Source organism: Vulpes vulpes, chromosome 13 (genome assembly GCF_048418805.1).
Source record: "Vulpes vulpes isolate BD-2025 chromosome 13, VulVul3, whole genome shotgun sequence".
NCBI lineage: Eukaryota > Metazoa > Chordata > Mammalia > Carnivora > Canidae > Vulpes > Vulpes vulpes.
In genome coordinates, this window is record NC_132792.1 from 59,681,071 (window position 1) to 59,695,196 (window position 14,126).

The window sequence follows — 14,126 nt, forward strand, 5'->3', positions numbered from 1 at the left end:
AAAGCACAACTAAATGGAAAGACAGTCCATGCTTGTGGACTGGAAAAACAAATACTCTTAAAATGTCCATATTAGGGATCCCTGGGTGGCGCAGCGGTTTGGCGCCCGCCTTTGGCCCAGGGCGCGATCCTGGAGACCTGGGATCGAGTCCCACGTCGGGCTCCCAGTGCATGGAGCCTGCTTCTCCCTCTGCCTGTGTCTCTGCCTCTCTCTCTCTCTCTCACTGTGTGCCTATCATAAATAAATAAAATTTAAAGAAAATGTCCATATTACCCAAGCAATCTAAAGATTCAATGCAAGTCCTATCAAAATATCCACATAAATAATCCTAAAATTTATATGGAACTTTGAAGAGCCAAAGCAACCTTAAGAAAGAACAAAGCTGGAGGTACCACAATCCCAGGTTTTGAAAAAACATTTTTCACAGAACCAGAACTAAGAATCCTAAAATTTGTATGGAACCACAAAAGACCCCAAATAGCTAAAGTAACATTGAAAAAGAAAAGTGGGAACCATCACAATCCCAGACATCCAGCTGTATTACAAAGTTGTAAACATCAAGACAGTATGCTACTGACATACAAACAGACACATGGATCAATGGAACAGAATAAAGAACCCAGAAGTGGACCCACAACTATATGGCCAAATAATCTTCAACAAAGCAAGAAAGAATGTCCAATAGAAAAAAGACAGACTCTTCAATAAATGGTGTTGGGAAAACTGGACAGTTACATGTAGAAGAATGAAACTGGACCACTTTCTTATACCATACACAAAAATAAATTCAAAATGGATGAAAGACCAAATCGAAGACAGGAAACCATCAAAATCCATGAGGAAAAAACAGGCAGAAACCTCTTTGATCTTGACTTCAGCAACTTCTTACTAGACACATCTCTGGAGCCAAGGGAAACTAAAGCAAAATGAACTACTGAGACCTCATCAAGATAAAAAGCTTCTGCACAGTGGAAGAAACAATCGACAAAACTAAAAGGCAACCAATAAAGTAAAAGAAGAGATTTGCAAATGATATATCTGATAAAAGGCCAGTATCTAGGGCAGCCCAGGTGGCTCAGCGGCTTAGCGCCACCTTCAGCCCAGGGCCTGATCCTGGAGACCCAGGATCGAGTCCCACGTCAGGCTCCCTGCATGAAGCCTGCTTCTCCCTCTGCCTGTGTCTCTATCTGCGTGTGTGTGTGTGTGTGTGTGTGTGTGTGTGTGTGTGTGATGAATAAATAATTTTTTTAAAAAGGCCAATATCTAGAATCTATGAAGAATTCATCAAAATCAACATCCAAAAAATAATAATAATCCAGTTAAGAAATGGGCAGAAGACATGAACAGACATTTCTCCAAAGAAGACATGCAAATGGCTAATAGACACATGAAAGAAAAAATGTTTAACATCACTTATCATTAGGGAAATACAAATCAAAACCATAATGAGATACCACCTCACACAGGTCAAAATGGCTAAAATGAACAACTCAGGAAGCAAGAAATGTTGGCAAGGATGAGGAGAAAGAGAACCTTTTCACTGCTGATAGCAATGCAAACTGGTGCAGTGACTCTGGAAAACAGTAGAGAGGTCCTCAAAAAGCTAAATATAGAACTACCCTACAACCCAGCAATTGCACTACTGGGTATTTATCCAAAGGACACAAAAATGCTGATTCAAAGGGATACATGCATCACAATGTTTCTGGCAGCACTATCAACAATAGCCAAAATATGGAAAGAGCCCAAATGTCCACTGACTGATGAATGGATAAATGGGATGTAGTGCCTATATATGCATATATATACAATGGAATATTACTCAGCCATCAAAAAGAATGAAATTTTGCCATTTGCAGTAACGTGATGGAACTAGAATGTATCATGCTAAGCAAAATAAATCAGAGAAAGAGAAGTACCATATGATTTCACTCATATGTAAAATGTAAGAAACCAAACAGATGAATAGGGGGAAAGAAAGGAAAAATAAGATAAAAAGAGAGAAGGAGGCAAACCATAAGTAACCCTTAACTATAGAGAATAAACTGAGGTTTGCTGGAGGGAAGGTGGGTGAGGGAATGAGTTAAATGGCTGATGAGTATTAGTAGGACATTTTTTGTGAGCACTAGGTGTTATATGTAAGTGATGAATCACTAAATTCTACTCCTGAACCCAATACTACACTATATGTTAACTAACTTGAATTTAAATTAAAAAAATAAGGTAAAAAAAAATAAGGTAAAATAAAAATTAAAAAATAAAATAAAATTCAATGGTTGAATGTAATACATTTGGACCAGAGTGAAAGAAAGCATGAGTGAAATTTTTTTTTAAAGAGAGTTATGTAAAACTTTCACAGAATGTACCACAGAGAGTCAAAGAATAAACATTCAAAACATCTACATGTATGTCAGATAGTGTGAGATCTGGGGCACCTGGGTGGCTCAGTCAGTTAAGTGTCTGCCTTTGGCTCAGGTCAGAATCCCAGGTCCTGGGATGGAGCCCCACATTAGGCTTCCTGCTCAGCAGGGAGCCTGCTTCTTCCTCTCCCTCTGCCTGCCACTCCCCCTGCTTGTGCGCTCTGTCAAATAAATAATTTTTTTTTAAAAAAAGACAGCATGAAATCTAACATTGTTTGCTTAGAGTCACAGAAGAAAATGTAGTAAACATTAGAAAAGATAATGGCTCAGAACTGTGCAGAACTGATGGAAGATAATAATCCACAGAATTAAGAAAACCAGCAAATCCCAAGCAAGAAAAACAAATCTACACCTAGATATATTATAAACTTTAGAGACTCAAAGATAAAAGAGAAAAATCATAAAAGCAGCCAGAGTGGGTGGGAAAAAAAGATAAAATACTTTTAAAAGAACAGCAGTAAGACTGATATCTAATTTTTGAAGAGCAATACTGGAAACCAAGGGAATATAATATACAGAGACAAAATAACTACTCATCAGAATTCTATAGCCACCAAAATATCTCTCAAGAAAATGGTGGTTAAAATAGCCCAAATTCAAAATCTAGCTGTAACAAAACAATATACTATCCACTTTATTTTTCTCTTTACGTATTATACATATATGTGTGTGTGTGTGTATATATATATATATACACATATATATATATTGCTTTAAACAGAACTAAATGTCTTAAGAATAATGAAAAGGTCAAATGAAATTAGACACATGGAAAATCATAGAATTTCTCAGGACCTATTTAGATTCCTAGCTTCTTTAACTATAAAATAAAGTTTTGAACAAGATGATTCCTAAGGTTGTTTTAGTTTTGCATGATTCTGTACCTAATTAACCACATGGCTACTGCATTATCACAGTAAAGATTTCATTTCATTTAATCAGTGGTTTAAGTAACAAAAAATTAAGTGCTCTACCAGAGTTGCAAGTGATAAACTATATTTACATAATCAGGCTTGGAATATAAAAGATAAAGGATTCGTAAAACAGAAAAGAACCAGTTCCCCCCCATTAAAAGTGAGTACATATCAGAAAAAGCAACTTAATTGGAAGGGGCACCTGCACCCCAATGTTCATAGCAGCAATGTCCACAGTAGCCAAACTATGGAAAGAGCTCAGAGGTCTATCAACAGATGAATGGATAAAGATGTCTTTTATTTATATATATATATACATATATATATATGTGTTATGTATACGTTAGGTATATATACATATGTATTTACATACACACACACACTAGGATGTGGGGGAGGCCAGGAGACTCTACACTGAGCCCGAGCACTATGCAGACCTTGATCCCACGACCTCGAGATCATGACCTAAGCTGAAATCAAGAGTTGGATGCTTAACCAACTGAGTCACCCAGGTGCCCCAAGGTAAATTAAAACATTCTATCAATGAACCTGAAGGGCAGCCCCTGTGGCTCAATGGTTTAGCACCTCCCTTCGGCCCAGGGCGTGCGTGATCCTGGGGTCCCGGGGTCGAGTCCCACGTCGGGCTCCCTGCTTGGAGCCTGCTTCTCCCTCTGCCTGTGTCTCTGCCTCACACTCTCTCTCTCTCTCTCTCTCTGTGTGTTCTCTCATGAATAAATAAGTAAAATCTTTAAAAAAAAAAAAAAAAGAACCTGGAAAATTCTAACAGTACAGCAATGACTCATACAAACACTGATAGTGAGGAGCAAGTAACCTTTGTGCTACATGCAAAGAGGGGAACTTTGTACATTTTCCCTCACAAACACAGAAAGGTACTTTCTGTTTGGATAAAAGAATAATAGTGTTAATGATCAAAAGTATGTGCTTACCTTGTAAAAACTCCTCCTTGCAAGCAATGAAGTAGAAGAAAACAACACTGACTTTCTTGGCCTGCTTTCTTTAAATCAGCCTTGAACCAAGAATAACTAAAACACTGCACCACAAGTGTTCCAAAAAGCATAAAGCTTACTGTTAAAATACCAAAAACATTTTGTCCTTCATAGAAAAACCTCACAGATACCCAGATGTCCACAATTAAATCAGTTATATAGATTACAATGCCAAGAACTGACAACATAAAATTCAGTTTAGTGTATTTCATTATGAATCACTATAGCTCTTGGTTATCAACTTTCTTCTCTCATACAAAAAACAAAAACAAAGAAAAAGAGTATTAGTGCATCCGTAGTATTGCACTGAATTTTAATTTCTACTCCCTAAATTTACTCAGAAGAAAGAATAAATATTATGAAATTGGAACACTAAAACCAAAGTGACTGATTTTAATTTTCTGTTCTAAATCTCCTATCCAGGTCCAATCTTACAAGCTTTATTCAATCTTCTGTTTTTCAATGATCTTTACTGCAGATGACAACACCTAAAATGAAACATATATATAAGAGATTCTAAAAATCTTGAGTGTAATATTAAAAACCATAGGCCATGACTTTATCAAACTTATACTTTTTCTAAAAATAATACCACTAAATATAGTTTTTACAATAGCTTTGAGAAAGTAAAGCCTCAGAAACATACTTATTAGTTGAAAACTTCGAGACGCACTTACCTTTTAAAAACCATAATCTACTAAGATATTTATCACAGGTCCATCCGCAGTGGCAAAAAGGTAGAAACAATCTGTGTCAACATAAGGAATTGGTAAATAATAGTAGATTCACAAAATATTACAAAACTACCAAAAAAATATTTAACAAAGGTATAATACCTATGAAAATTCTTAATATAGTTTTTTAATCTTAATTCCAGCTAGGTAATATACAATGTAATATTAGTTTCCAGTGTACAATATAGTGATTCAACACTCCCATAAACAGCCAGTACTCATCACCAGTGCACTCTTTAATCCCCTTTACCTATTTCCACCCACCCACCTCCCCTCTCCTAACCATCAGCGTGTTCTCTGTAATTAACTTTTTTTAAAAAAGATTTAATTTATTTATTCATTCATAAGAGACAGAGAGAGAGAAGCAGAGACATAACAAGTTCCATGCAGGGAGCCCGATGCAGGACCCGATCCCGGGACCCCAGGATCATGCCCTGAGCCAAAGGCAGACGCTCAACTGCTGAGCCACCCAGACGTCCCTGTAATTAACTTAATACGCTTTTGAGTCCTCATCTAAGAATCGAGCTTAGGAAAATAGTCACAAATGTGCACAAAGATACATACTCTTTGAAAAACCTTCTTTATAACAGTAAAAAGTTGAAAAATACCTAAATGACAAATGAGACCTAGTTCAATAAATCATGGTACACTATAGAAATACACCACACAACCTTTAAAAAGAATGAAGCAGCTTTGTATAAACTGATTTCAGAAAATCTCCAAGTGAAAAAACCAAGTGCCAAAGGGTAACTATAGCATTTATGGGTTTTTAATTATATACGGAAAGAGAGAAAGAAATTGGGAATAGAAAGCAAATGCAACTTCAATACTGTAGTTAATTATTCTTTTATATTGTTGAATTTTTTACAAAAAAACATGTACCCATATATGAGTTATATAACCTCTTAAAATAAAAACAATAATGCTACTTTTAAAGAACTTCAATGACTGGACAAAATGTTAATATTTACTTAACACAATGTGCCAAGCATTAAACTAAATCTTATACATAAAATACCTCCATTTAGATCTTACATCAAATTTAGGAAATAGGTATTACTATTATGACCCCAATTTTATAAATGTGGGCTGAATATGATCTACAGATTCATCAGATTTAGCAGCTGCTCCTGTATTTCCTGGGGTGCTCTGTCTGGACCCTTTGTACCTGCCCGTGGTGCTTTCTGGTAGAGGCATGGAATTGGCAGCTACAGCCTCTGAGCTGAGATAAACCTCTTGGTGGAGGCAGGGGAGCCAAGCCAGAGTCATATGCAGTACAGTGGTAGCAAATGGGCTGACCATTACTGCTGCAGGATTTGCAGGCTGTTATGTTCTGCAAGCCATAAAGCATATTGAGCCTCAAGCAAAGTCTTTCAAAGTCTACCAAAATCTGCCTTCAGTGGCAGCTATCACAGAGGTGGGTTTGATTCCAAAATGCCAAAACAAGAGGCACCATTAATAGCAGGTGTAAGCTCTACTGCCAATAAAGGAAAAATAAGAGCCACTCTTCTACAAATTACGCTCCTAAACAAGGGAGGATCTCCTTACATTGCAGCTAAAATCAATAAAGCTAAAGATTTACTACAAGGTTGAACTAAAAAATGAAGTAAATGTGCAATGAGTTTTACATTCTTACTAGTTTATGTTTAGAAGCGCCAGTTATTTATAATAAAACATCTCAAAGCTAAAAAAAAAGTTTGATTCAACAATGTTTTCTTTAATTTTCCTAATTGCTAATATTTCATATAAAAATCCAGATTTTTAACTAGTATCAAAAAACTGAAAGATTTACTAGACTAACATTCCCTCATGAGCAGTAGATGCCTCCTAAATGGGGCATGCTCTCTCAAGTTCACCACAGTAGCCAGCTACCCCACTTCAGTCATTTCAGCAGCTGGGTCTCAATGCTAATATACTAGCTATGTGTCCTCAAACATGTTATTTTACATCCCTATGCCTTTTTTTCTTTCACCTAAAATATGGAAATAATAATGGCATATACTTCATAGGGTTGTCTGAAGGCTAAAAAAGATAATACATATAAACCTCTAAAAAGTACCTGGCAAACAGAGTCAATAAATGTTAATTACCATTATTACCTTCCCTGCCTGCCCGATCCTATGAACATCTGATTTTGCAATCTTTGACTTCACTTTAAAAAATGTTAAGGGGGATCCCTGGGTGGCTCAACGGTTTAGCGCCTGCCTTTGGCCCAGGGTGCGATCCTGGAGTCCCAGGATCGAATCCCACGTCGGGCTCCTGGCATGAAGCCCGCTTCTCCCTCCTCCTGTGTCTCTGCCTCTCTATGTCTAAAATAAATAAATAGATAGATAGATAAATTCTTTTTTTTTTTTTTTTTGATAAATTCTTTAAAAAGAAAAAGGTTAAGTAAATGGGGCAGCCCGGGTGGCTCAGCGGGTTAGCGCCACCTTCAGCCCAGGGTGTGATCCTGGAGACCTGGGATCGAGTTCCACGTCAGGCTCCCTTCATGAAGCCTGCTTCTCCCTCTGTCTATGTCTCTGCCTTTCTCTCTGTGTCTCTCATGAATAATAAATAAAATCTTTTAAAAAAATGTTAAGTAAAAAAATACTATAGTATGATTGCAAAGCTTTAAAAATCCAAAGGAAATATGATTGGAGGAATACAAAAATGTTAATATAAGTTTTATCTGGGGAATTAATGGTATTATAGATGAATTTTTTCCTCTTCTTCATTCTTTTCTATTTATATGAACTGAACTGTTTCCCTCCAAAGTTCTTATGTTGAAGTACTAACCACCAATGTGACTGTATTTAGAGAGGCCTCTAAGGAGGTAATTGAGATGAAAAGGAGTAATAAGGACAGGGCCCTAATTCAATAGGACTGGTGTCCTTATAAAAAGAAGCGACAACAGAGATTTATATCCCCCACACCCCACTTCCATACACAAAGAGAAAAGGCCACATGAAGATGCAGCTAGAAGGCAGCCATGTACAACCCAAAAAGAGAGGCCTTGCAAGAAACCAACCCTGCTGGCACCTTGAAATTGGACTTTCAGTCTCCAGAACTGTGAAAAAAACAATTTTCCGTTGTTTAAGTCACATAGTGTGTGGTTATTCTATTATGGCAGCCCAAGTAGACTAACACCCTACATGTTCTATAAAGAACATTTATTACTTTAAAAACCAGGAGGGGAAAAAAAAAAAAAAAACCCAGGAGGGGACAGTGTTACTAAAAACACAACCTAATATTTACAGTGTTCTTGGCATTTTACCACTTATAAGAATTTTGTTTAAAAGTTTTCAAAGTAATATTAAAATGTATTTCACTCTTCTTACAGAAAAAAGAAAAATCACTATCACTACTTTTCCTGACAATAATGCTGTGGCCAACATGAAGAAAAAAATTATTTTAAAAATCTGAGCTTTCCCAATCTAGCAGGCCATGAATTTCCATGCAGCACGTTTCTTAAAATGAAAGCCATCATGCCCAAAATAAGCATGGAGTTTAGGAGGATGAGATTTAATCAGAAGGTTCTATTCAATAAACTAAATACTTACTAGGAGTCTACCATGTGCTGTTTTAGGCTTTGGGATATATCAAATGACAAAAGAGATTTTTTTTAAATCGCTGCCCTTATAGAACTTACATCCTAACAGAAAAAGATAGTCAATTAACAATAAAAATAAGCAAATTAAATATTATATTGGAAGGTGATATGTGCTACAGAAAAACACGACCCTAGGAGTTGGAAGTAAGAGGCACATTAATGAGCTGCAATTTTAATTAGAATGGTCAGGATGAGAGCACCTGGGTGGCTTAGTTAAGTGTCCAACCCTTGATCTCAGCTCAGGTCTTAAATGGTCAGGACAGTGCTCACTGAGAAGGTGGCATTTAAGTAATGAAATTAGCCAGGCAAGTATCATGTGGAAAAGCTTTCCAGATGGAAAGAACAGCTAGTTCAAAAATCTAATGTGATTTCAAATATGTCCTCCAGAAAAAAATAAAAGTTCCACAAAATACTGGCAACTTCCTTACCATGGTTATACTGGATGTGTTTAATGTGTATCCAAGTCCTGTTCTAACAGCATTCTTTAAAATGTAACTTTTTAAGCTTCACTCTCTAGGGAGGAAAAAGAACATCAAACATATAATGGAAGAATAGACAGTAATAACACTAGCTATCATTGCTGACTGTTTACTATGTGCGAAGTGTTTTAGGTACATTTTATTTAATCCTCACAATCTCTATGAGAAGGGTATTATTGGCCAGAACACTAATGCTTAAAGATGCTGGGTATTTAGATGAGTTACCTCTAATAAGTAAACTGATTTTAAACATAGTTTCCTTAACATGACTATAATATCTAAACACTTCATGTGTACATTTCTTAACCACTCTCCCCACAAAGAGAGTTTCCTTCACCTGGTAGGCATACGGAAAACACTAGGAGTTTTGAAATAAATTTTATAAGACAGGAAAAATAATTTCTAAGAAGCTTAGAAATTCCATTAGCAAAACATCAGATTCAACAGATGAATGTGATGTGGCAACCTCTCTATACCCAATTTAGTCAGACAGAACATAATGCCAACTAGAAAGAAAACTACACAGCAAAGAAAATAAACATAGCAGTTCTCTTTAAGAAAGACAACTCCTTCAATAACACAGTTATATAAACTTATATGAGGGCTAGTCCATCTCTATCCCTATGGTTAATCACCATTCCAATTATCACCTTAGGAGAAATAATACCATCTACAAAATTTGACTCTTTAGAGAATTTGTGACACTTGCTGACTTCATAGGAGAGTTTTAATCCAATTTCATTCAGAGGTCAACCCAGCTATGTGGCTAACTGGCTGCCAGCCAGAATATATAACCTTTGCCCACTGTACATGTAATACAGCCGACATCTGAAGAAGTAAAAACTAGCAAACTTTGGCTTGTCAATCAAATTGAACACACATAAAATACAGACTTACCTGTCACATAAAAAAGAAAAGTCTTCTTTAACTCAAAGTCTCTCCTGGGGAATCTTCATCCTGGGAATCTTTTGTTTCTTCTTCACTGAAAACAAGTACCATTAAAGGGCATGTAAACCTTTGAGAATGAATACTAAAGTGAAACTGAAATCACCTGTTAGTCATATGTAAGATTCCCTCCTCTAGTGATAAGAGTTTTATCATTGCAACTACAGTACACCCCTTTATAACTAACACATTGAGAGAAGGGATAATAGCTCCTCATACAACTTGACTAGGTTACAAGGTTTTACTGTATACAAAATGTAAGTTTTCGGGACACCTGGGTGGCTCAGTGGTTGAGTGTCTGAGTGCTCAGGTCATGATCCCGGGGTCCTGGGATCAAGTTCCAGGTTCCTCGAAGGGAGACTGCCTCTCCCTCTGCCTCTTTCTCTGGGTCTCTCATCAATAAATATTTTTTTAAAAAACAAAATTTAAGTTTTAAGAAAATACAATTTGCCTCACAGCATATCCAAGTAAACAGTAAGTGTCTGAAAAGGAAGGAGATTCTTACATTTGAAGTACTCTGATAAAGAATCTACAAAGAATTTTTAACATAATCCTACCTTTTTCAAATTGTATACCTTCTTAAACCCTATGCCCCAAGAACATATGTTGTTGGTTTCTGTTCCCAAAATACTGCAGTTGTTCTACTTCCAAGCCTTTTCTCAAGATTATTTACTGCTTAGAATGCCCTTCTTACTTCCGTCTATCTGATCAAGTTCTATCAGTCCTTTAAGAACCAACTTAAAACCCCACCACCTTTAAGCTTTCCCAGGTCTTCCCAATTAATTTATTCTCCCCTTCCTCCTCACCATCCTTTCACTTCAGTTATACTTCTCTAGGATGTACTCACAGGTTATAAGCCTCCAGAAACCCAACTATCATTTTAGCACCCCACCCCATATGTCTACAACAATACTGTGCATGTTGCAGGCAGATGATAAATGATTGTAAATGTAACTGAACAGAACATAAAAGCTTTGGTCGTATTTCCTGGGGAGAAGCTTAAACTTCAGGTCACATTACTTAAACATACCCACAAAGACAATTTTGCATCAGCAGCCTAGATTTCTCTTCTGAGCTCAACCCATATACCCAAATGTCTATAGATTTCTTTACCAGGATATCCCACAGTCATCCCAATTTCAATTTGTCTAAACCAAGTTCACTACCCAACCTCTACTCCTCTTCTTCTGCTGGTGTCTGCTTGTATGACTCAAATGAAGCAACTTAAATTTTAAATCATTTGTTGGGTCCATTTAGCAGATGAAGAGCTTGGCAATGAATTAAAAGAAATAGAGATGGAAGCCACAAGGGAAATTCTAATTTAAAACAAAAAGTCAAGGGATAAAAGAATGCAACTACCCACAAGTCCCAGAAATTACTGTTCCACCCTCTTCTCCAAGGTTTGTTGACTTTCTAGCACGAGGTTTTATAATTTTTTTAAATTCATGATAGACATGAATTAAATTATTAAATTTAATTAAAATTTTAAATATTAAATAATTAAATTATAGACATGAATTTCTCTCTATAGGGAAAGGGAGGCAGAGACACAGGCAGAGGGAAAAGCAGGCTCCATGCAGGAAGCCCAAGGCGGGACTCGATCCCAGAACTCCAGGATCGCACCCTGGGCCAAAGGCAGGCGCCAAACCGCTGAGCAACCCAGGGATGCCCTAGCACGAGGTTTTTTAAAAAGGAAAATGGAGGTAGCTTCCTGACTGAATAGCCATTAAGTGATGGCTACACATAAATAAAATTGAGCTGAAAACGCCTGATGTGAGGAATTTTGATGGTTCTTCCAAACATTTTTTTAAAGGGCATATTGCTTGCCTTCCTATTACAAAGGGGATAATTTACATGATTATTTCAGCAAAGGTTTTTGAAACACTTTTCCATTAAAAGTACATCTTTGAGACACAAGGCAAAGAAATTTGTCACAAATAATCCAGGTGCGTCTTTCAAGAAATCTGGATTAAACCAATGATTTGTGGGCAGCCTAGGTGGCTTACTGGTTTAGCACTGCCTTCAGCCCAGGGCGTGATCCTGGAGACCTGGGATTGAGTCCCACATTGCGTTCCCTGATGGAGCCTGCTTCTCCCTCTGCCTGTGTCTCTGCCTCTCTCTCTCTCATGAATAAGTAAATAAAATCTTTATAAAAAAAAAAAAAAAAAACTAGCCTTTTCTCGAAGATGGGGCCGAAGACAAAGGAAGCCTCTGCCCCTCCCAAAGCCGAAGCCAAAGCAAAGACTTTGAAAGCTAAGAAAGTAGTTCTGAAAGGCGTGCACAGTCACAAAAAAAAATAAGATCCGTACATCACCTACATTCCTCAGACGACCCAAGACCCTGCGTCTTCGAAGGCAGCCCAAATATCCTCGAAAGAGCACCCCCAGGAGAAACAAGCTTGATCACTATGCCATCATCAAGTTCCCCCTGACTACTGAGAAGAAAATAGAAGACAACACACTTGTGTTCACTGTGGATGTCAAGGCCAATAAGCACCAAACAGGCTGTGAAGAAGCTCTGTGACACTGATGTGGCCAAGGTCAACACCTTGATCAGGCCTGATGGAGAAAAGAAAGTATACGTTCAACTGGCTCCTGACTATGATGCTTTGGATGTTGCCAACAAAATTGGGATCATCTAAGCTGAGTCCAGCCAGCTATAAGTCTAAATTTTTTCGGGATCCCTGGGTGGCGCAGCGGTTTGGCGCCTGCCTTTGGCCCAGGGCGCGATCCTGGAGACCCGGGATCGAATCCCACATCAGGCTCCCGGTGCATGGAGCCTGCTTCTCCCTCCGCCTGTGTCTCTGCCTCTCTCTCTCTCTCTGTGACTATCATAAATAAATAAAAAATTAAAAAAAAAAAAGTCTAAATTTTTTCGCCATTAAAAAAAAAAAAAACTAATGATTTGTAAAATACTGTACAAATCGTATTTTCTTTAGAAACATCTGCAAAGGACAGCCCCGGTGGCCCAGTGGTTTAGCACCACCTTCAGCCTGGAGTGTGATCCTAAGAGTCTCTGGATCGAGTCCCACATCAGGCTCGCTGCATGGAGCCTGCCTCTCCCTCTGTGTCTCTGCCTCTCTCTCTCTCTCTCTGTCATGAATAAATAAAATCTTTAAAAAAAAAAATCTGCAAAAAAAAAAAAAAAGTTAAAATACGTTTCCTAAGTTTTAGAAAGCGCAAGCATCTAACAATTTCTCATTTTGAAAAAGACGGCGGGCTGCGGGCTGCGGGGGGTGGGGGGGTGGGGATACATCCCAGATCTCTCTGGAGGAAGTGCTTACACACAATGATCATAATTCAAAGAAACGGGTCGTAGGATCTGTGCATTTCCTCCTAGGTAAAAATCGTAACTCGATTTTTTTTTTTTTAATAGGGAGCGGTAGCTAGTAGTGGGAAAGTCCTCGCGGAGACAACTCAAGGCCGACCTCGGTGTCTGCACAGGAGCGCCGCACCAGGCGAGGCGGAGGCCGCCAGCTCCTCGAATCTGACGCGCTGGGGGCAAACGCGGGGTCCAGGCGGCTAGGAACGGGCCTTCCGACGCTGGGGCGGGGGGGTCACACAGCTGTCACCTGGGCAGGTCTCCCAATCTCCGTTTCCTCATCTGTAAGACAGGCCCAAAAAAATAGTGCCTTCCTCTTCGTGTCGTCGTGAGGATGAACTGAGATCGTGTTAGCACGGCGGTAAACGCTGAGGAAACGCTGTTCTGCCCACGCCCACGCCCACGCCCCGCCACTGCCGAAAAGCAACCAGCCGTCCCCCCCCCGGGGTCTAGCGTTCCGCAGCGACCCCCAAACCTGCTGCCCTGTGCTCCGCCACAAGACTCCCCGGGTCAAAAGGCCTCTCGTCCGCCGGGATGACCTGGCCACAGACTCCCGTGAAGGCGCCAGGCTCCGTGACAGGCGGCAGCGCTCGGCCGGCGGGACGCAACCTCGCCTCAAGACGCCTCGCGCCACGCGCCACGCGCCACGAGCCCTCGCCCGCCCTCCCGCCTCCGCCTGTGGAGCCCGGGCGGCGTCACGTGACGCCTGGCCCCGCC

The 14,126-nt window shown here is 39.0% G+C and overlaps 1 protein-coding gene and 1 pseudogene across 5 annotated transcripts in view; one reads left to right on the plus strand and one right to left on the minus strand.

Annotated features, from left to right (window-relative positions):
* XKR9 (XK related 9) overlaps positions 1–14,110 on the minus strand; it is a 36,894-nt gene extending 22,784 nt beyond the window's left edge. Inside the window, exons 1-6 of one of the 5 annotated variants that reach the window (XM_072734534.1) lie at positions 13,885–14,110; positions 13,516–13,691; positions 10,041–10,125; positions 9,093–9,177; positions 5,019–5,089; positions 4,282–4,829 (exon numbers count right to left, since the gene is read on the minus strand). In XM_072734534.1, the coding sequence (XP_072590635.1) occupies positions 4,282–4,553 (272 nt within the window). In that variant the 5' untranslated portion in view covers positions 4,554–4,829; positions 5,019–5,089; positions 9,093–9,177; ... (1 more) ...; positions 13,516–13,691; positions 13,885–14,110. Of the gene's footprint in view, positions 1–4,281; positions 4,830–5,018; positions 5,090–9,092; positions 9,178–10,040; positions 10,126–13,515; positions 13,692–13,884 lie in introns of those variants that run through there. The other 4 variants (XM_072734537.1, XM_026012452.2, XM_072734535.1 and 1 more) reach the window with 4 other exon arrangements.
* LOC112932453 (mitochondrial import inner membrane translocase subunit TIM14 pseudogene) lies at positions 6,171–6,668 on the plus strand (annotated as a pseudogene).
* Positions 14,111–14,126: the final 16 nt, after the last annotated feature.